The sequence below is a fragment of the Bubalus bubalis genome, chromosome 5, assembly GCF_019923935.1.
Source record: "Bubalus bubalis isolate 160015118507 breed Murrah chromosome 5, NDDB_SH_1, whole genome shotgun sequence".
Classification (NCBI taxonomy): Eukaryota; Metazoa; Chordata; class Mammalia; order Artiodactyla; family Bovidae; genus Bubalus; species Bubalus bubalis.
Window position 1 is genome coordinate 128,778,976 of NC_059161.1, and position 23,042 is coordinate 128,802,017.

Below are 23,042 nucleotides of genomic sequence, written 5' to 3' on the forward strand. Positions count from 1 at the left end.
CTCAGCCCCCCGGACACCAGGAGCACAGCCCTTCATGGCCTTCCAGCTGGTCACCCCTACCAAGAGGTCAGGGACAGAAGCCAAAACATTTCAGGGCCTCCCTGCCTGCTTGATTCAGCCCTTTAAGTCTCGAAAGGGAAAGGGAAGAAATCAATGTTTCTGAGCACTTAACTGTATGCAAAGAACATGTTTAGCAGGAGCTTTATCTCATTTAATCTGGTACAGACACAAAGGCTCAGAGATGTTTAGCAACTTGCCCAAGATCACACAGCCCCCCTGTTGGGGAGCTGGGGCCAGAAGACAGATGTGGTTGACAGGCTATTCCACCCCCTGCTGCACAACCACCTCCACCTTCCCTGGAGGCCGATGCACCTCCTCTTCTCAGGCTTGGCTGCTACATTTGTCTTAGGAATGGATTCTCACTGTAGTTTAAACCGAGTTCAAGACTATCTAATCCATGGGGCCCACACAAAGCATTTCCAAGATCCATATCTTGGAAATTCCTCTTGCATCATCATCTTTGTACCTGACAGGGCAGTAGGGAAGCCCATCATGTGGGGACTGTTCCCACTTTACAGATGGGGAAACTGAGACTGCAGCTACTCTTCCACTTGCCCAGGGGCACACAGCCAAGGGGCAGAGCCCAGATGCTGGCTCTGTTTCCAGGGTTCTTTCCAGCCAGATGATGACCTCGGTCATCTCAAGGGAATATGAGATTTTCCGTCCATGAATTTTCCGTGCAGCTGATGGACATGCACACCATTAAGTACTGAAGCTTAGGTTCAAATATTTGGGGTGATAAATCCTTCTGATTAGAGTTCCGTGGACCCCATGCCTCAAATAGAGGATGCTGGCTGCACTGAAGCTGCACCTTAGCCTCTGGCAGGAGGCAGACTCCTCCTGTGCGTCAGCCTCTCACCCCTGAGCTGTGCTAGGTCGCATCTCAGTATATGGCCTGGACCACCCCACCCCCTCCAGGTACTCACTTGTTCATTCATTCGGCAAGAGCATCCATCCATCAGACCAGGTTCTGGGTCATGGCCACCCAGACAACAACCAGTTATGACTGTCTGTGGAGGATAGAGGAAGAGCCTTCTGACCTGTAACTGGCGTTCAACTCCGGAGAAGTACTTGGCATTTCAGCTGCTGCTGGACAGCTTTTTGGCTTCCTTCCTGGTTGGCAACTGCCCCCTTCCAGGTCCCCAACTAACTGACCTCTGTGGAAATGAGGTACTCCTGGAGTTGTGGGGCCATCTCAGCCGAGAGGGAAAGCACTAGGGAGGCATAAAGGTTGAGGCGGGCGGGTGGAGGGGGATGTCTAAAAACTGAGAGGAACTCGGTTAAACTGCTCCCAGAGCATCTTCATTCAGAGACCACGGGCGTTAGTGGTCTGTCTGGTGATCATATTCTCACCACTGGAAGGAGCTGGCTGGCCTGGTGGGGCTCGTGGAAGGAGCTGGTAAGTGGAGAGGGCACCAGGCAGACCCCCTAGGCCCAGCCTCTCCCACACTTCTATTCGTCTATGTCACCCATCTGGGAAACACCCTTTTGACTTTTAGGCCCTCCTCCTTTTCTGCTGGGATTGGAGACCTGGATCCAAGCCCCAGGTCTGACCAGGGTCTCATGTCTCTCCCAGGGAAGCCAGCGTGCCCCTCTGAGCTCCGGTGTTGCCATCTGTAGGGTGAGGACGTTGGCCTCACCCATCTAACTCAGCATCCTTCCTGGGACACTTGAGAGGGAGAGGGGCTCCTTGAGGTGCATCCTTCTTGGATGAGAGGGGCATCCTTCTTGAGAGGGAGAGGGGCACCACACAGGTGGGGCCTGGGACAAAACAGCAGGACACCCCCTGGCAGGATGGGATGTACATTGACCATCCCTCCAGCCCCCACAGCCCCTTTTCTCTGTGTCACCAGTCCCAAGGGACTGACTGCTTGCCCTTCCTGGGCATCGTCTCTGCATCTAGGGGAAGGTGCTTCGGGCTTTCTGGGAGTGGAGGGAGGGCAGGCGGGACAGCCCGGGGCTCACGGCGCTTGTTATCACAGGAGGAGGGGACCTGGGTGCCCTTGCACATTATACGAGGTTCTCTCCTGGGACGAGCCCACCTGCCTTGTGGAAGGGTCATAGGACAGTAAGAGCCTTTCTCTCTTTCCAGGGAGACTATGAAGGAGACAACGTGGAGTTCAACGACAGGAAGGTAGGTGTGCAGACCCGGGAGCCCGCTCCTTGGGGTCAGGGGCCCTGGGGCCAGCAAGGGGCAGGGGTGCAGGGTCCCAGAGCCACGGCCCCACAGCTGGTGGAGAAGGTGGGTGAAGTTGCCTTGTTGGACTATTTTCCTCATGCTGTGTGTGTGCTAAGTCGCTTCAATCATATTTCACTCATTGCCACCCTACGGATTGTAGCCCGCCAGGCTCCTCTGTCCATGGGATTCTCCAGGCAAGAATACTGGAGTGGGTTGCCATGTCCTCCTCCAGGGATCTTCCCGACCCAGGGATCGAAACCCGGTCTCCTGCGGCTTCTGCACTGCAGGTGACTTCTTTACTGCTGAGCCATGGGGGAGCTCTGATCCTCAGAAGCATCCTTGGCAGGTCGTCCGAGCGTGTGAGGGGAAGGGAAGTGCCCCGAGCCTGCCCTTTTGCCCCGTCCTTCCTTCATGCACCGACTGTATCTCACTGGAGCAGCCAGAGCCTCCACGGTTCTTTGCTGACATTTAGCCTAATCACCCCACCTTCCGGGGAAATGAGTTTGGGGACAGCGAGGCCAGCCACCTGGAGTGCCCCGGCTCCCAGCATCACTCCAGTAGGGGACACCATGGATGGTGGTCAAGCCAGTACTTCTCAAACTTACCTGTCCTGGAACCCTTTTTAATGGGGAAGTTATGGAGCTAGTGTTCTGCGGGACATGCTTTGGGAAACACGTAGTGACCCTTTCTGCCTCACCGGCTCCTGATCCCACCCACCTGTGCTCTCAGTCCCTCCTGCACCGTCACAGCCGCTTTTCCTCCTTCCCTCACTTGCCTACTCCCTGATTCCAGCCTCTACATAGCTTCCCTGGTGGCTCAGACGGGTAAAGAATCTGCCTGCAATGAGGGAGGCCCTGGTTCAGTCCCTGGGTCGGGAAGATCCCCTGGAGGAGGGCATGGCAACCCACTCCAGTATTCTTGCCTGGAGAATCCCATGGACAGAGGAGCCTGGAGGGCCACAGTCCAAGGGGTCGCAAAGAGTCGAACACGACTGAGCCACTAACACTTTCTCTGCTTCTACATGAACTCCTCCCATCTCCCCAACAAGCCCAGCCCTCCCTCACCTCAGGGAGCCACCCCGCCCTGCATTCCTTCAGCACCCCACCGCCCCCCCACCCCCCAGCCGCCCCCCCACCCCCACCCCATGCACTTGCCCTGCCTCTTGCTCCTGGAGAGTGGATCCCGCTGAGATGATGGTGGAGATGACGGTGGAGACGCTTCCCTGAGAACCTCACAATGGAGGCCTTGTCCCCAATCACCAGGGCCCCAAGCCTCTGTATGTGAAATGCTCTCCGTTCCCACCTCCCTCCAGCCCCCAATACGTGCTTTTAAACTCTGGTACTTGATACAACTCGCCCGTCTGCCCAGGAATCCAACTGAAGATACTATCTGATTTAGCACAAAAATTACATATTTGGTTATTTTTAGTGGAACATCTGGCATTCGTCTGAGAGTCCGTGACTTGCAGATCTCCCCCATCTGGTCCACGGGCCTGCCCTGCACCAACCCTGGCCTTGGAACCCAGCCTCCTACGTCCCTCTGCACCCCCTGCCACTCCCTGTCACCCCTTCTGGCCATTCAGCATCCAGGTCCCAGGCCCCCTACCCCAGTCTCCCCCCTTCCTCCCCACGCTCCAGCCTCACTGACCGCCATTCTAATCATAGGAGACTTGACTGATGGCCACGTCAGTGCCAAGACTGTGCTATTCAGTTATTATTTAGGAACTATTTGGCACCGCTGTGTGCCAGCCCAGCAGACAGCTCCAGGTTTATTCAGACCAAGTCGGACACGACTGAAGTGACTTAGCAGCAGCAGCCATGTTCTCTGCCTGGAAAGCTGCCTGCCTCTCTCTATTTAATTGTATGTCCCAGCAACAAATACAAGGCCTGAGAATACTGGGTGAGTGGATGGATGATGGGTGGGTGACAGATGGATTGACAGGTGGATGGACAGGTAGGTGGATGGATGAGTGGACAGGTGGATGGACGAGTGGAAGGGTGGATAGATGAATAGTGGTGGATGGGTGGAAGGAAGGAAAGACAGAAGGGAGGAAGAGGAAATGCCCCAGATACGTGTTTGGGTCTCAGCTCAGAGAACTCATTCTCCCATGATCATTTCACCCTAAGTGATCTGGTTCTAAGTATTCGCTTTTGCAATGAAAAAATCTGTTGGCATCCTGTCAGTGGAAGGATCCCCACGTGCCTGAGGACACAGGACAGAAAGTGGGGCGAGCCAAGCCAAGGCCATTTTCCTGAGCTGATCTGACAGAGCAGGGCACAAGCAGGAGTGCTTCAGGGGAGGCGGGCCAGAGCCGGGCCGAGCATGGCCACAGCTCTTGGCCTGATCTTTGGACTGCAAACCTGTGATCCAAGGGCTCCCTCCTCCAGGTGTGAACTGAGGTGGCCTCTGGTGTGCTGTGCTAAGAGCCACAGGGCCCTGGCCCGTAATGCGTTTATTCATCCGTTCATTCAACAATTGCTTACTGGAAATTTGTCATGTGCCTGGTCTGAGAAGCTGGGGATGACACAGACCAGACTGGCCCTACTGGTGCCTCCATCCCAGGGGGAGATAGCAAGGGACAAGTCTATGTACAGTCACTACGGACCACCTCAGTGCCCTGACAGCCCCCCCAACCCAAGCCGTGTGGGCTCAGGTGGGAGGTTTGGGCTGGAGAGATGCCAGTGGGTAGAGCCAGGATCTCTCTGAGGTCAGGTGCTGGAAGGCTCCAGGGTCACCATGACCAGAACCCCAGCCCCCAGCCAGCCTGCTCTAGGGCCTCAGACACCTCCCACCTGCTCACAGGCCGAAGGGCTCCGCAGAGCTCTGCCAACCCTAGCCAGGAAATCTGATGTTTGATTTCCTTGTGCTGATGGCTGCAGGGTGATTGATGTTCTCTTCTTGGCAGGAAGAAAAGTCCACCGAGATAAAGTGGTTTTTGTAGAAAGGTGGGCTGTACCGCCATCTGTCATGTCTACTGGTGGGTGATGGCCGGCCTGCTGCGACCAGTCCCACTGGGCAGGCCCAGGAACAGGGTGGCCAGTATGACAAGGCCAAGCTTTCAAGTGGGTCTTTCTGTGCCTCCCCTTTCTATCCCAGGGCCTCTCTCTTCATCCCTCCCTCTGATCCACCTCCAGCGCGTCTAGGCTGTAAATTTCAGCTGAGGGGAGGAAGCTGCCTTTGGTGACGGCTGCTCTGTTTATCCAGAAGTGTTGTGCCATCTCATCAGAGTTTGCTGGCTCAGATCTCTCCCTTTAGAGAGTAGAATTGTAGGCTTTCCTCCTTTTCTGCATAATCAGACAGATGACACGTAATGAGCCCGCAGCACTCCACTTCACAAAGCCTTGGGTCCGTCTGAGTCCTCACCATGACTTGGGAGGAAGGACAGTCTCCTCCCATATCAAGCAGACGGTGGGACTCGGCGGGGAGGGTCTGCCCAGGACACCCACTGCAGACCCAGTGGAGCCGCCATCCCAGCCCAGCAGCCTGGCTCTAATTCCTGGGCCCCTTCTCTTCTGAGATGGGGTCGGCCCCGTGCATCCTAGTCCGTTCTGCAGAAGCTCCAAAGGCTCTCCCACCAGCAGCCAGACTTGCCATTAAGTCTTTCAGGACTTGGAGTCATGCTGAACACGTCCTGTTCATGCCACTTACAGAAAGACTTAAAATCCAAAGAAAGCTCCTCTTACAGAGATCAGAGTAGGCGAAACCCAGGATTTTGACAGCAAGGTTGACTTGTAGTTAAGAATGCATTTAGCTGTTCTCTGTTGTTTTCCTCCCTGCGTTCTCCTCCCTGCTCGTTTTGTCCCTGTGTGCTGACTTCTGATGAAATACAATGTTCGTGCTCTCCTGAGTATTATGCTCCAGCTGCAGAAGGAGAGAGGCAATGCAAAATGGAAAAAAAAAAAAAAAAAAGGGAAGTTTGCTGCACTTGCTAAAAGTTCTAGGGACCCCTGACTCCCTGGTCTGTGGAAGCTGGACCCCTCTGAGTGAACCTCTTACACATTTTTAATTTTCAGAGGCTCAGTTGAAGGGATCTTTGTATATGGAAAACCATCCCACCAGCTGTGGGTCTTCCAAGTCAGTGGGGGAGAATGTGCTCACTCAGGCTGATATAACAAAGTACCAGACGGGGTGGCTTGAACAGAAAACATTTTTTCCTCATGGTGCTGGAGGCTAGAAGTCCCAGACCCAGGTGCCGGCGGGGTTGGGTTCTGGTGACAGCTCTCTCCCTGGCTTGCAGACGGCCGCCTTCCGGCCGTGCAGCCTTTCCTCCATGTGTGCACGAGAAGGAAGCCAGCTCCAGTGTCTCTTCCTTTTCTTATATGGACACGAGTCCTGTCAGGGTCTTTTCTAATCCCCTTCATGGATCACAGCCTGTGGTGGTGAAGGGGCTTGCATAACTCAATGAAGCTATGATCCGTGATGTACAGGGCCACCCAAGACAGACAGGTCATAGTGGAGCCCTGATGCTGGGAAAGATAGAAGGCAAAAGGAGAAGGGGACAACAGAGGATGAGATAGTTAGATAGCATCACCGACTCAGTGGACATGAATTTGAGCAAACTCTGGGAAATAGTGAAGGACAGGGAAGCCTGGCAGGCTCCAGCCCATGGGATTGCAGAGTCAGACATGACTTAGCAACTGAACAAGTCCTGTCAGAGCAAAACCCTGCTCTCATGACCTCATTTAACCTTAATTACTTCCATAAATATGTAGCCTCCTAATACAGTCACATTGGGCAACTGAGGGTTCAACACATTTGTGTTTGGAGAGATACAAACATTCATTCCATAGCATAGGGTATTGGGGGCGATGACATAAAAGGCTGTGTTTTAAAATCAAAATAGAAAGCTGTATTTGATGTATTTGGGGCCACAGCAGAATCTGAATGTAAGAGACTCTTCCAAGTTTTAAATTTAAATATTAAGAAAAGGGAAAAGGACAAAAGTCAAGCTTCAGTGTACAGGAGAGACCCAGAGACCTTGGCGAGTCCTCACAGGCATCCCCACGCTGGCCTCCAATCCATTCCCTGAATGAAGCCAGCAGAGACAGGGAGCCAGGGCACTGGGTTCCCAGCTGGGGCCAGCTTCCCCCCAGCCAGCAGGGTCACCATAGGCTTTGGGTTAAGGTTGATAGAGCATTAATTACCCACGTGCATGGGATCTCTTTATTAAAACCAGCAGTCCTAACCCGGTATCTTCTTTAAGACACCCTACGTGTTCATACAGACATATGAATATACACGTTCCCACAAGACCAAGCTCATTACCATCCTGCCCAAGCCTGGAGCGTAGTGGGTTTGTGGATCTCATTCATCTCACTCAGCCATGTTAATCAGACAGCCTGTCTCGGGAGATCCACCCCTGCTCTTTTGCTCCTCGTGAGATCTGTTAAAATCATACTCCTGGGGTTTCTCTGCTCCAAAGCCTGGTGGGTTGTCTTTAACAAAAAAAAGTGAGGTGTCTGACAGCGGCAGGCCATTTTAAATCCCAGATCAAATAGTGAAGAGTGAGGATTCCGTAATAATGCCAGAAGCTTCTTTCCCATCCCCACGTCACCTGAAACCATAGGTCTGTTCTTGCTCGGGGATGCCACCACTGCCCGTGGGTTCTTTGAGGCCCTTACGAGAGCTGAAACTTGGGACCCGTTTTTCCATGTCCATCTCTTCCACCAGAATGGGAGCTCCAAGGTTCAGGGGGGTGTCTGTGGTGTTCAGCTCACAGCCCATTGTCCAGCACGGTACCTGGCACAGGGCTGACTTTCTATATGAGCTTGTTGAATGAATGAATGGCATAGCCGTGAGCTGAGCACCTTGGCAGCTCTGTGTCCTGGCGAGGGGCCTGGGAGCAGTTTACCTTTCCCCAGCCCTCACCCCTTCCTTTTTCCCAGCTCCTGTATGAAGAGTGGGCGAGTTACGGGGTCTTCTACAAGTACCAGCCCATCGACCTCGTCAGGTAAGTGGGGACGCTGAGAGCAGGCCTGGGTAGATAAACATCCCTGTGCATCTCGACCGCACTGAGTGTGCAGAGCGTGGGCCCTTGCTCGAACTTGAAGAGCTTGTGCAGGGGAGCTGAGTTCTCCCAGCAGAGACCGGCAGCCTGGCCGAGCCTTAGATCAAGCAGTTTATTCAGATTTATTGCAGGACTGGCTCTCACCTGTCATGTTCACTGTCTCCCCCTAAATTCATAGTCTGGCTCGGCCCAGTTGGGCATCTGGTGGGGTTTCTTTCTGTGTCAAAAGGAAGAAAAGAGCTGCCTGGGAATCTGTAAGAATTGCCCCTCTGGACACAGTGTCCTCTCCTGAGAGACCTCCCTCCCAGGGCAGACAGACCAGGCAACGTGTGTGCTCTGGGGACACGTAGATCAGAGCCCAGCCTGTGAAGAAGACAGAGATGCTCAATATATGGAGTTACTGGTGCCTCAGGGCTGGAGTTTTTTCCTGTTTTTAGGCTGCACGAGGCTGGAACACAGCTGACCGCCTCCAGGGAGCATCTCGCCCTGCAGCATGGGCATTACAGGAGGAAATGCTCCCATCCTCAGGGCTCAGCAGAGGAAGGGTGGGCACTGTGAAAGCAGAGAGCACCCCCCAAACATGACAGCCTGGCTCAGAACCACCCCCACCAACTCTCTGCTTGGTCGAGAACCAGGGGCCCCCATGTGAGCTGTTCGTGCTGGGGAGGGGGTGTGGTGTAAATTTTGCCCCTGGTATGGATTGAGAGTAAGCGTGTGTCTGTCTGGCTTTGCCCTGCGGTGCAGAAAGTATTTTGGGGAGAAGATTGGCCTGTACTTCGCCTGGCTGGGCGTCTACACCCAGATGCTCATCCCAGCCTCCGTGGTCGGCATCATCGTTTTCCTCTACGGATGGGCCACTGTCGATGACAACATCCCCAGGTAGGCGGGCAGCCCCTCTCTCCAAAGATGTCCTCATCTCACTAAGGAGCCACATTCCCCTTACTGCAGGAACAGAACTTCCTGGGACTGGGACCCCTCACCCCAAACCTGGTACCCCACTCAGCAACCACCACCCCGCCTCCAAACCGGGAAGTCACAGGCCAGGCCGGGCACTGTCAGGACCAGAGCCGCCCCATCCAAAGGCTTTAATAGCCGTCTGAGAGCGTGGGCGGCCTTTGCAGGCACGCTCGCCCTAGGAGACATTTTATTGTCGAGAGGAAGACATAAAATAAATATCCGACTCCTTTTTGTCCTTTGAAGCTTTTTTTCCCATTCAGTCCTTAGTCATTATGTGACAAGAAAATTCACTGGTTCCCTGTGAGGTCAGGAAGTGAGACAGGACCGTTCGGAGACCTCGGGGCTGTGCACTGGGCCGGCCGGGCCCTGTCTGCGCCACACCCCCGCTCCCATGGTGTGGGGAGATCGTGCACCAGCAGCTTGGTCTGCAGGGGCTGGCCCGGCGCAGCAGACCCCGGCCCCTGTGCACAGGGCCGAGAGGCCTGCCACTGCTCCCCAGGGAGCAGGCCAGGCATGGGGAGCTCTGGGAGGGAGGCCAAGACCCCAGAGACAGCCTGGCCTCACGCCGGGCGCACGTCTCCCAGACTGGCAGCCAGAGCGTGACTCAGGCAGTGGGAGTCTGAGGACAGCATCTCCCGTCTTTGGTTGCTGTTCCCGGAACTTGCCAATCTCGACCCAGGGATAGCGGTTTATGATGTGAGCTCAGGACGCCAGCCCCGACTTCCACCAGGGACACTGTGCCTGCAGGCAGAGTGCTGGTTAGAGAGGCGGACGCCCCGCCCGCCTCCCGGGAGCCAGCGGCCTGTCGGGACAGTTCTGGGACATGGGGCAGGTCACCCTTCTTACGACTCAGCCCGGCGTCTCTGATGCAGAGCCCTGGTTTAGGAAATTCATCCATGGGTCTGGTCAGAAAAGGGCCGATGAAGAAGTCTTTGACCTGGGGAAGAGAATGGCTCCTTAGGCCCCACTCAGTGGTGTAGAAAGGCCACGTGCGGTGAAGTTTTGTGCAATGGATGTTTGAATACATGTTGTTGTTGGTGTTGAGTCGCTTAGTCGTGTCCAATTCTTTGCGACCCCATAGACTGCAGTCTGCCAGGCTTCCCTGTCCGCCACTATCTCCCAGAGTTTGCTCAAACTCCTGTCCATTTAGTCAGAGATGCCAGGCAACCATCTACGTGAATAACAATAAAGTACTCCACCCACCCGGAACCAGAAAGTTAAAGGAATCTGGCTTCTGTCCCCTCCAGGGTTATTTTGGGCGCAGGCAGGAGAAAGCTTGTCCCTTTGTTTGCCAATGACACGAGTTCACTGTGCTCAGGGGTTTAATGAAGGCAGAGATCAGAGTAGCTTAGACGTGGAGGGGACTTCACTCCAAAGTCCGAGAGACTCGGCGAATGGAAGGCGGGGCGCCCCCACAGGGACTGCTCCATCCGCCTCCGGGTCCTGGAGGGAGGGCAGGGCTGGCGGCCTCAGCCTGGACACCCTGCCTCAGGAGGCTCAGGCTCCCCCGCAAGGGCACTGACCGCCCTGGGCCAGGCCAGGCCAGCGCTGTCTCATGGCCAGGGTTACGGACAGCGTTCACTGGGGACTCTGGGGCCCCGTCTGACCTCGGCCTCCGCTCACTTGGCGCCTTGGACCAAGTGTGAGGTGTGTGTTCCCCTTGGAGCCTGGCCCGGCCAAGTCTGTAGGATGGCCAGTGCCCCCGCGCCCCACATCATGCTGCCCCCCGCCCGTCCCTCTGTCTGCTCCAAAGAGCAGGCGCCTGTTGCTCGTCTTTATTTTGGCTGAAGGCAGTGAAGGGAGAGGCTGAGGGTTTAAAACCAGCAGAAACAGGCTTTTTGTCTGGCTGGCGTTGTTTAAGCTGGCAGGGCAGAGGGCTGGGCAGCCGTGGGGCTCACGGGCAGGCAGAGACGCAGGCCCTGGCCTCCCCGGCCCCCTCCCACCCTCAGGCTCCAGGCCCCCCACCCAGTGGCGCCAGGCCACACGCTGACAGGGGTGTGTCCATCCACTGGTCCCCTGAGAGGGGCCGGGGTCACGCACGGGTGGGTGTCCTGCCCCTCTTCCTTTCGGGAGAAGCCCCCAGAAGAGCGGAAGCTCAGGGAGGATGAGAGACGGGCCCCTCGAGTGGGTGCCTGTACCTCCTTTCGGTCGCTGCAGCTGCCGTCCCTCCGTTCTGCCCACAGTAGTGATGGTGAATGGGAGGATGGTTTAAATACCCCAGTGCTGTTCCCAGGGCTTCCTAGACGTTCCGTTGTTTAAGCCTCCTGACAACCCAATAACAGGGGCTCTTGGGGAATTCCTTAGAGGTCCAGTGGTTAGGACTCAGCACGTGCGTTCATTGCAGTGGACCGGGGTTCAATCCCTGGTCGGAGAATTAAGATCCTGCAAGCCATGCGGCATGGCCAAAAAAAACCCCAATATACTTAAATAAAATGCCGTGACCCTTAAAAAAAATGAGCTCTGTAAGTCTCAGCATGCCCATTCTATGGATACGAAAACTGAGACCCAAGGAGTTCAAACGACCTGCCCCAGGCCACACAGATCACGAGCAGTGGAGCTGGAATTCACATGCAGAGCTGGCTGGCTCCCGAGTCCTTGCTGCCCTCCGAACTGTGTGTGCCTGACCCCCCCCAACATACATGTGTTCACAGGCACACACGCGTGCTCACACACACACACATGCTTCCCCACATGCTCCGAGGCAATAGCCTTGCCCACCATCTGTCTTTCCGTCTACCGTGCCTGACGCCGTGCCTGCCACACACAGCAGGTACACACATTTTTGATGAGTGTTTGGGGAGAGCTACTGCGAGAGAGAGCTGAGCGGATGCCTGCAGTGCTGCCAGAGGAGGGCCCCCGCAACCTCTTGGCAAATGCTCCCCAGTGGCTGTGGTCCAGCCAGGATCCTGTGCATAAGCTCAGGTGCATCCAGAAATTTTTCTTAAAAGCTATAAAGCAATCACCCTATTCACCCCCCGCCCTTCACCCAGAAAGCCATCTAACCCCTGGGAATCCACTCCTGCCTGTGCCTAACTATCGCTCAGCGTCTTGTCCAAATGAGCAGGGAGGAGAGGGGCAGAGCAGGGCACAGCTGGCAAGGCCCTCTGCTGGCCTTTCTCATCTTCAGGAGGAGGAACCGAGTCTGGGGCTCAAGGACCAGCCCTGGGCACACAGAGGACAGAAACTGCCCCTCAAGGAGCCGAGCCAGGCCTCCTGGCCTCAGCAGGGAGCCCTCCTGTGGCCTCTGGGCGGCAGCTGAGAGCCGGGCAGGGACAGATGGGCTTGACAGGGACAGAGCCCTGGGCGCAAGTCCCACTCTGCTGTGTGGCCCTGGACAAGTGACATCCCCCCTGTGGGTTCGCTTCCTGCTCTGTGAAGGTGGGATTGTAACAGCCCCAGAGTTGGTCCAGACTGGATGGACACCCAGTGCAGTCTCCTGCTCACATGGCTGATGGCCTTTAAATACTACACTTTAGGAGGGCCCTGGGCATCACAGAGCTCCCCGCGGTCCCCAGACTTCACATCCACTCAGCAGAGTGAAACCCTGCCCTGAGCAGGGCCCCATCCTGCTCAGGGGCCACCCCTCATCTCCAGGGTGAGCCCGGCCTGGTGGGACCACAACCCCAGGCAGCTTGTGGGTGTGTTCCTTCTGATCCAGCCACCTACCTCCTGAGAGGAGGTCTGGGTGGACCACGTCTCCATCTTCTTACGGGTCCAGAGTGCCCAGCGAGGCCCTCAGGCTGGTACCCAGGGCACCCCCAGGGGTGGACTGAAGCCCGCAGGACTGGCACTGAGCAGGTTCTGGGTGCAAGGCCAGCACTCAGGAAGGGCATGGCATCCTCGCGCTTTGACTCCTTTCCTCTTTCGGGTCTCCTGGGCCTTGTCACGTCAGGACTTGGACGGCATTCACTATCAGCACAGCTTTGGCGGTGTCTGGTCATCAGAGGGAGGCTGCTGGGGACCTCGACTTCTGGGGGCAGCTCCAGGGCAGGCCGTGCGTCCCACTGCCTGGGGCCACCCCAGAGATGAACGCTTATGTGACCCTGTCCCACCACACAGCAAGTCCCATGACTCCACACCCAGGGCCACCCACAGAAGTTGCAGGCTGGGTGCAAAATTAAAGTGTGGGACCCTGTTCAAAAGTCACTAAGACTATAAGGTGAGGGGAGCAGAGAGTGGGAAGCCAAGCTGGGGCCTTGCGTGGAGAAGAGGGATGTGGGCCCCGGTGGAAGCCCACTGGTGAGCTGACCAAACCATGTCCACCCCGGCAAGGACAGCATGGCTCCGGAAAGTGCTGGTCCGCGGGGGCCAGCGCGGGCCCTGGCTGTTGGCTGGGGTACTCCGGGCTGTCCTCTCTTCCAGCATGGAGATGTGCGACCAGAGACACAACATCACCATGTGCCCGCTCTGCGACAAGACCTGCAGCTACTGGAAGATGAGCTCCGCGTGCGCCACCGCCCGCGCCAGCCACCTCTTCGACAACCCCGCCACCGTCTTCTTCTCCATCTTCATGGCCCTCTGGGGTAAGCCAGCGCCGCTCTGGGGCAGGGGCGACCTTGGGTGGGTCCTGACCCTCCCTCCCTCCCTCTCCTCGAGGTTACCCGCGGGACGTGTGCCAGGAATGCACATGGGAGGGATGGTCGGCTCCCATTCCGTCTGCTGGGCACCCGGGGGCTGTGCTGGGTCACAGATGCACATGACCATAGATGTGTCCAACCAGGCCAGGAGCCCCTCATGAAAAGTCTCGGAGGGTGATTTCTCCCGGAAATGGAGCTCTTTCCCGGGGCTGGGCTCTGTTGGCTCAGGAAGGGCAGCTGCTTTCGAAGGAGGAGGGCCAAAGGTTCTGCCTTCCTCCCACCGTCCTCCCGATGATGCTGGGGAAGCTGACCCTGGCCAGGCCCTGGGGCACGTCTCTCATCACCCCTCACACCCCTGTGGGTGCCCATTTCCCATGTGATGACGTCAAGGTCCAGAGCGTGGATGTGAGCAGTTTGGGATCACCCACCTCCCGAGCCGCCGTGGCCTGTGCCCTTAGCCCCTGGACTGTATTGCCACCTGGGGTCCAGAGCAGATGACTCCTCCCCAGAGTTCTTCCAAACGCAGGTCCTACCTGGTACCCATCTCAAGCTTGAGGGGGCATGGGAGGTGGGTAAGTGGTGGCTGGATGCATCTCCGCAAACTCCGCAAACGGATGCATCTGCGTTTCTGGGTTAGCCGACAGGCCTACCTCCTCCTCCACGGCCCCGTGTGCAGCCTTTGCCAACAGGGGATTCGGGGCTTGGGCACCCATGCGCTGAGCCATCACCCGGGCACCAGAGCCCCCGTCTTTGTGCTCAGGGGTCCCAGATAGTAGGAGATGGAGCTGCACAGAGAGAGCAGACGAGGGAAGGGTCAGGACCTCTGAGAAAGGGCAGTCAGGAGGGGCCGCCTGCAAAGGCGTGAGCCTCTTGAGCTGGGTTCTGGAGATATAGGGGGCAGGGGTGCTGAGATGTGGGACAGACAGGCTGTAGACACGCAGAGGGCTGTGCTGTCACCTGCTGAAGGGCAGCCCCAGGCCCCACATACGCCATGTGTCCTGGTGCTCGGTGGGCCCTGGTGGGCCAGGGGTTGGAGGGTGCCACTAGCCAGTCAGGTGTGCGGCTCTTACCTGTCAGTGCGATTACGATCCGCGAGGATCCCGTCAAACAGAGAATTCAGTACAAGCCTCCGTTACTAAGGGGGGTGGGGACCCGCCCTCAGAACCTCAGAATCCTCTGAGTTGGGGCCTTGGATTCCCCTGCAAGCCAGGGGGAGTTTGGTGGTGACAGGAGAGAAGAGCCAACCTCCGCGGGCAGCAGAACAGGGCTGATGCCCAGGCAGTGGGCTTCCGGGCCCGCACGCTTCTGGAACCCTCTCCTGGCCTGAGCCCACCTTGCGTGGCCCTGCAGCCTCCCCCGCCACCCTCGCGGTTGTGTTCAGACTCCATCAGTGTTGAGGGGAGGCTGAAGGGGCTCAGGTGCTGGCAGGGGGCTGGGGTTTGTCCCATTTTGTCCAAGGCTTCCTGCAGCCAGGGGCATGGGGTTTGGCCCAACCTGTGAGATCTGGAGGCTGGTGTGCAGAGGAGCCGAGGGCTGAGTCAGGGGTCAGGGGAGAGGGGGTGAGCCTGACCCGTCCCCTGGGCTCCTGTTCCAGCGTGGGCCACCGGCTGGGCCCTCTGGTGTCCGATCACTGCCCGATTACATTTCTACACTCGTTGGAAACCGGGGAGGATGGGTCCTGGTGAGGGTCCGAGCTGCAGTACCTCCTCTTAGAAGATGTGCCTGCGCCGAGCACCTCACTCCCATCCCATCCCCACCCTCAGATCTGAAGAGGGGCTTGGTGTCCTCCTCAGAGGCCCCTTTTGGGCGTCTTCTCCACCGAGGCCTCCGGCACGGTGCGCCTCTGCCTGCATGGCTAAGGGGACCCAGTTTTCACAGCAGCAGGCTCCACACACCACCGGCCAGCTCTGTTCCCTCATCCAGGATCCATCGGCCGGGGTGGTGGCCAAGCCAATGCCTACTGTGGTCTCCAGGTGACCCATGAGCAGGCGTGAACATACGGTGCTCAGCGCCCAAGCCACTGGAAGGTCATTCAAGGACACCTGTCTGGTTGGTCCGTGTGTGCACTTTCACACCCCCAGGGGCTCCAGTGCAGCCCCACCACTGCCCCACCCTGTCAGTCAGCCCTCAGCTTCCTCGCCTGTAAAATGGGTGTGGGGTAAGGATCTTTACAGCGGGCACAAAATCTCAGCCAACACTCAGCACGTATGTGGCTGACTCTCAGTAAACAGCCTTGCCCCTGTGACTGTGAACCACTGGGGCGGCTGCCTGCCACGCTGCAGGAGTGTGAGACCGGGTAGATGTGCCTGGTGTGTAGGGCGTGTACCAACTGGTATTTAGTTAAGTGTCTGTTCTGGGCTCTGGGGGAACCATAGGAGGTGAAAACCACTGTGTCCACTGCCTTCACCCAGGCTGCACGAGGACACAGCAGGTGCAGAGGCCCCGTGGCGAGCCTGCAGGCCTGTTGAAGGAGCCTACAGGTGCATGGAGCAGGCGGGACCCTGGAGGCCAGCACGGGCCACAGGGGACTTCATATTCACCGGGTGGACTAAGGAGCCAGTGCGGCCTCTGCTGTGTCAGGGTTCTCATCTTAAACTTGTGTCGGAGACAGCGACTGATGCACAGAGCAGCTGCGGAGGTGGTGGAAGGAGGCTGACCCGGCTCTGACGGGGGCGGCAGGGGGCTTTCACTGCCACCCGAGCTCCATGGTAGACGCTCACCGCGCCCGCGGGTGATGGCGAGAAGCCGGTTTCCATGAAAACAGAGCAGAAAGGAGGACCATAGGGACGCGCAAGAGAAGCAGTTAGGGACCTCTCGCCCCCTCCTTCCCTGCACTGGGTTCCACAGCAGTGCCCCGTCTGTTCCCACTGTCCTGCCCAGAGGCCTGGGAACTGTTTCTCCAAACTGAGGGCCCCTGACGGAGGAGACTGACCATCCCAAAGGGCTCTCCTGCCTGCCTTATTGTGAGCTAAGGAGATGCCTTTGGGCTTGGCCAAGCAGGTGTCACCTGGAGGTCGAGGGGTACAAATGACAGCCCCCCACCCCACATGAACATCACCCCACATCCTGCCCACCTGGGCATGACCCGTGGCCCAGAGGGTCCCCTGCTGCCATCCACCTGCTGCGGCCCAGACACGTTCACCTCTGCAAGCATCTCTGGGCAGCACGTGGCTTACAAGCTCTCTGTCCTTCTCCTCTGCAAATGTCTCCTCCTCCGATCAGAGCTCGCTTCAGCTGAGAGCCTGGGAGCCGATAAAGTCACGAGCCATTTGGACACTAATCATCCCATTTCCAGCTTCAAGAATGACCTTCCATGGTCAGCCCCAGGGGTGGTCTTGCTCCAGGAATCCTGAGAGCTCGGTTGGATTCTGGCCACTGCCCATGTCTCAGCGAATCCTAGCATGTCACACATCTTCCCTGTCACCTGCTGGACACGCCTGGGTGTTGCACCCACAGAATGAGCGTGGTCCTCAGAGCACCTTCCTGTGCGGTCACCCTGAGTCTGAGAAGGCCTGGTTAGTCAGTGCCCTGGTTGTTTGGGAAGAGGCTAGGGTGAGACTTGTCCCTCCCTCATTGGCTCAGCAATGGCCTGTAGCCCGTGGACACTCAGGTAATAGAGACACCAGAACCGTCCCTCCCCCAGGCTCTGGGGAGCTCCAAGCATAGCTTCACCATGAACTCAGTCATCATGGCACAGGCTGATCCTCCCAATGAGGCTGAGAATGAGAGTCACAGGTCACCAACTCAGAAGGAGAGATTTCCAACAGAGTGCTGAACCATGCTGGTGGTGACAGGTGGTGAGCACCTCATTCCAGGAAATAATCAAGCTGAGGTCGAAGGACTCCTTGCCAAGGCTGCTGAAGAACATAGGGAAGTGACGTCTGTGTGGTTCAAGGTGGCTTATGAAAATATTCCTGCCCCACATGCTAGCTCTGATGATTAATTCTGGGATCAGTCTGACTATAAATGTAGGATTGATGGCCATCAGTCACTGAGCTGATCTGTGTCTGACATGGGGCCTGATGCTCCTTGTACTTCATTCCACTGCATCCCCACAGCTGAGAAGTTGTCCCCATTTCACAGGTGAGGAAAGTGGGGCTCCACTGAGCCTGAGCCCATGCCCCTGCCCTGCCCATCCCTGTCTCTTTGGGCTCTGTGTCCATCAGAACCATTCCCCATCCCTCGCCCACTGCCCTCTGTTCATCACCAGCCTCCATGACTTTCCTCAAAATCTCTGATCGGCTCCCTTCTTCTCTGATTAGGGCCCGGGCAGCTCTGAGCTGAGGCTGGAGAACCTCCTAGCTGAGCACAAAATCTCCCAGTTCCCCTGCTCCAGGATGGGGTGGCTGACCCTGCAGCAGGCACACAGTGGAGCCCACCTGCACAGCTGCGGGCTGGGTGGTTTGGTCCAATTCAATGCCCAGCTGGGTTGGCTGTGTGCCAGGATGGCTCGTCAGTGGGTAACAGCGCCAGCCACTGGCCAGGCTCAGGCTCAAACCTCGGCTCGGTCCCCTAACAGCTGTGTGGCCCTCAGGCAGGTCGCTCCACCTCTCCAGGCCCCAGCTCCTCCACTTGTCAAATGGAGCTAGTGACCCAACCCACCTCCGAGAGTGGTTGGGAAGGTCGAATGAGTCGCACCTCGTGGTGTCTTAGGGCTGTGCCTGGTGCTAGTTGTCACGCTGTGCTAGCTATTACATCTGATTGGTGAGCACTTGCTTTCTGGAAATGTGAAAACGGCCTAGATAGACCCTGTGAAACTGGATCTCAGACCTAACCTCTCACCTTGTGCCTGCGGGCCTCTGTGAACTGTGTCCCTCCATCTCCTTCAGAAAAGAACACTGGCTTCAGCCGGCTGGTGCCACTGCGTGTCGGGCACTGTTCTGAGCCTCTTATGTATGGAGATTCATTCTCCCGGTGACTGTCAGAGGAAAACAGGCTCTGCTCCTCCGTTTGGCAGATGAACCACTGAGGCAGCTTTCCCGGGGTGACACAAGCTAACCAGAGGCAGAGGCAAGGGACTTCCTGGTGGTCCAGTGGCTAAGACACTATGCTCCCAGTGCAGGGGCACAGGTTCGATCCGTGGTTGGGAACTAAGATCCCAGTTGCCCTGTGTTGCAGCATGACCAAAAATTTTTTTTAAAGGTGAAGAGGCAAGACCTTGAGCCCCAGCAGTCTGGCTCCCCAGCCCCACATATGTGAGCCCTGGGCTCCACTCCCTTTGCCAGTGGTACTAACCAGCTCTGGCTGCTGTGTGCCCTTATTCCTGAAAGGATGACCTTAAATTCATTCTCTCGCCTGGACTAGCTTCCCTCCCTCCCTCCAGGCAGATGGGCTCCCTTCCCCCTCCAGAAGTTCACACAGAGTTTACTGGTCCCCACAACAGCCCTGGAGAGAAACCCCGTTATTCTCTGATGAGGACATGGGAGCACAGAGTGGTTAAGTGACTTGCCCAAGAGCATACAGCTAATAGATTCATAACAGACATGACAGATCTGTGCCCTGGCCCACCTGCCTCCATGGTCCAAGCTAGTGCCCTGGTCTCACCTCTCTGTCCAAATATTTCCACGCCCCTTCTGTGCCCTCCTGGGGAAGCAGAGATTTCCCACAAGCCAGTAGTAAGGGGCAGACAGGCAGCAATGCTGCTCAGCCCACCAGCATGGCAAGGAGCTGGTTGGATTTTGTGCACTCTCCATGAAGCCAGCTTGCTCGTGGCAAGCTTGTTTATTGAGCACGTACTGTGCGCAAAGCAGTACCACCTCACACCCTCAACGGTGCCGGCCAGCACTCACCAGCAGCCCCATCCTTGGAAGAAACATAGACGGCTGCATCCTCCTCTATCCAAGATACAGGGAAACGGGCGAGTCTGTGCTTCCACTGTCCGCCCTGCTTCCTCCAGCTCCACTTCCGCTGTGGGAGACCACAAAGGTGCCTGTCTGTCATGGGCAAGTTCAGTCTACGTGTTCCCGTTTGGGGCGGGGGTTGGGGGAGCAAAAAAGCCAAACCGCTCCCAGGAAGCACTCAGGGAAAGAGGAGCTTATTATAAATCAAGACAGAATCAACAGGAAAGGGCCTGCCGGGCTAGGAGGTGCCCGCTGACTCCCCGCCCCTGCCCGCAGGGTGGAGGAGACGCAGTCCCTCTTTCCCCAGTCTTTTCACACTTGCTGTCAAGTGTAATTAGCAAGCTTGCCATTGTTGAATAGGATTTTTTTTATCCCTTGTTCAGTTACTTGTTCATTACCCTCTAAAGGATCATTTTCACACTGGTGTTTCTTCTCCCACATGTCCTTTCTTTTCCTGTCCTCCAGCTGTGAACGTTTCTTCTCTCTCAGTGACAGAGAGCGACCCCAAACCTGTTTCTGCCCTTGGCAGGGCTGGGTCACCGCCCCAGGAGTCGCTGTGGCAGCTGTTTCCATCTTGTTTCTGCTCCGCCATGGGGTCTGGCTTGCCCAGAGGGGCGACCTGCTGGTCCTGGAACCCTGCGCTTTGGCTGAGTGCTCCACTGCCTGGGATTTATAACATTTCAAAACGTCCAGTAAGGTGTCAAGACGAAGCAACTTTGAGCTCCATTTAGCTGTTCGCACCAGGATCAATTTTCTGAAATTATAGCATAATAATGGGGTTTTCAAGGCTTGTCAGTTCCAGGCAGAACAAAGGGGGTTATTGGATTTGAGCCTGGCTGCAAGGAGCTGTGGAGAGATGGTCCCAGCATCAGTGGAATGACAGGTGTGGTTGAAACCCCTCCCGGGGTCTGCGCCCGAGGCTCTGAATGCAGTTGGCAGGTCACTGGCTGAGTCACCCGAGCAGGGCGGAGACGGAGAGAGACTTAATCTCTGCTGGAATTCAAAGGCCAGCAGCAGATTCGTGAGCAGACGCTTGTTCAGGGGATAAATAAGTAGAATCAGTGAGACCATGAAGGGTCAGGGCCTTTGTGCGGGCGGGAGCCCCAGCTCCCCTGTGGACTGACAGGCAGGTTCACACCATCGCCTGGTCCCTGCAGCCCGAGGAGACCCAGCCCTGCTCTCCACGTGCAGAGAGCGTGCACTGTCAGGAGCCAGAGGTTGGTGAAGGTGTTCTCTGTCCTCGGGGACTGCACTTTAAGAAGGGTGCACCATGCCTGCCCCAGCGCCCTTGTGCCTCAGGAGTGCCTGATCCAGGTTCAGAAGTCGAGATCCCCCGGCCCACAAGGAACTTGGACTTCACAGGGGAAATGGCGCCGTTCTCTGGGCGGCTGCAGAAGCACCCAGCCTCGGTCAGAGCCTTCCCTCCATGGTCTCTGAGATTCCCACGGCAGCTTGAGCGTCCATGATGTTCCAACAGAAGACAATGGGTAGGGGCCTTCCCTGGTGGTCCAGTGGTTAAAACTGGGTTGCCCCTGCAGGGGGTGCGGGTTCGATCCCTGGTGGGGGAACTAGATTCCACGTGCCGCAAGGCATGGCCAAAAAAAAAGAAAATATCCTACAAAAAGAAAAGCCAGTGGGAGGGTGGAACCAGGAGCGTTTAACAACGCATCCAAGATCGACCATGTGTCAGTAGCCGTGCTTCAGACGAGGAAGGTCTCAGAAAGGGGGGCCAGCAGCCAGCCGCGGAGACGTCAGAAACTGGGGAATTAGGCTTAGGCCTAGGAGTTAAGGCAGTTTGGACAGTTCAAGCAGGGCCCAGGGGAGGTGGGATGGGATGCGGCCTGGGAGGAGAGCCGAACCCGAGACACGGGGTAGCTGGAGCACGGACTGACAGCTCATCTGATGGACAGAGAGGGGGCTGGAAGGAAGGGCAGATGGTGGGCAGGTCAGAGTGTCCAGACACGTGTGTGCACGGGGCCAGCCACAGAGCTCACACGGGATGCAGACTCTGGGTCTGCGTGGTGCCCAGCATCTGCATTTTGGCAGGCCCCTGCCGCGGGGGTTCTAATACAGCCCACAGTCTGAAAACCTCTGGGGGAAATGGACAGCTTGCCTCCACCCGCTGTAACCGGGCGCATGTGTCTGGTCCATTTTCTCTGCAGCCCCAGTGTACGGCAGGGAATTTAAACACATAAGCAGGACCTGCACCCATCGTTCTGGGTTTTGTTTACCTGAGGTGAAATTCACATAATGTGAGTTAACTGTCTTAAGCGCACTGCCCAGTGGCATTTAGCACCCTCCCTGCGCCAAGCCATCCTCACCAGCACCCCCCAGGTGGAGCCCCAGTGCCCATTTAGCCGTCTGTCCTCCTCACCCCGCCCCCATCCCTGATAGCCATCGGTCTGCTTTCTGCCTCTGTGATGGATGTGTCTGTAAATATTCTGGATGCTTTGTACCTACAGGACCAACCCTGTGTCAACACCTTAATGAGAGGTGGTGAGATCCTGCAGGTGGGCCGGGTCATAGGGCCGCTCCTCTGTCCAGCCCTCAGCACATGGACGCCCCACCCGAGGCCGCACAGCAGGCAGTTATCAAGCCCATGGTACACACGCGGAGACTGAGGCTGGCGGGTGGGGGGTGATCCCGGGCCAAGCCCACACCTGCTTCTATCCAGGGTAGATCCAGTGTCCGTCGCTCACCTGCCGCCTCTGGGCTCCTCTACAAGAATGTGTTTTACCTAATGCTTCTCATTAAAACCTGTCTGCAGGAAGGAACTCAGCCACCCGCTTGCACCCTGGCCTGGGTTCGCTCTTCACTGCTTGTCTTTTGTGTTGCACTGCCTACTGGGCTTGGATTTAGGGAAGTGAACTTGTCTCCTCGGCCCCCTTATGTGGCTCCTGGGGTCGAGGGCCTCTCTTCTTGTCTTTAGTATCCTTGACCACGTTTGGCACATGGCTTGTGCTCATGTGGGTGGGAAGCCATGCCCCTAATCCCGGCCAATCTTGGGGGGAGAAGTCCTAGACCCAGGTTTCCACTGTGTATTAACCAATCACCTGACTCCTCGGGGTCTCAGTTTACCCATCTGTGCAAAGGGCTTGCAGGCTGGATGCAAGGAGGTCCCCCAGCACACCCAGCAGCTGACACAGACATCGAGTTACGTCTGTGTGATGTAGGAGAATCATCACTGGGCCCCTCGAAAGGAAGGGATGGGAACTCAGCAGGACCCACAGGTGTCCATACAGCTGCCGTAGTGAGGGAGGGCTGCAGGGACACAGCTGCAAAGGAAGGGCTCTCGTCTTCCTTCCTACCCCTGTCCAGCCCAGCCCAGTTCAGTTCAGTCACTCAGTTGTGTCCGACTCTTTGAGATCCCGTGGACTGCAGCACACCAGGCCTCCCCGTCCATCACCAACTCCCAAAGTTTA

At 56.9% G+C, this 23,042-nt stretch overlaps 1 protein-coding gene across 8 annotated transcripts in view; it reads left to right on the top strand.

The window, feature by feature from the left end:
• The window catches only part of ANO1 (anoctamin 1), a 188,311-nt gene that overhangs the window by 125,882 nt on the left and 39,387 nt on the right, over positions 1-23,042 (top strand). For all 8 annotated transcript variants that reach the window (XM_044943801.2, XM_044943800.2, XM_044943802.2 and 5 more), the window contains 4 exons: positions 2,153-2,194; positions 8,125-8,189; positions 8,991-9,125; positions 13,566-13,726. In XM_044943801.2, the coding sequence (XP_044799736.2) occupies positions 2,153-2,194; positions 8,125-8,189; positions 8,991-9,125; positions 13,566-13,726 (403 nt within the window). The remainder of the gene's footprint in view (positions 1-2,152; positions 2,195-8,124; positions 8,190-8,990; positions 9,126-13,565; positions 13,727-23,042) is intronic.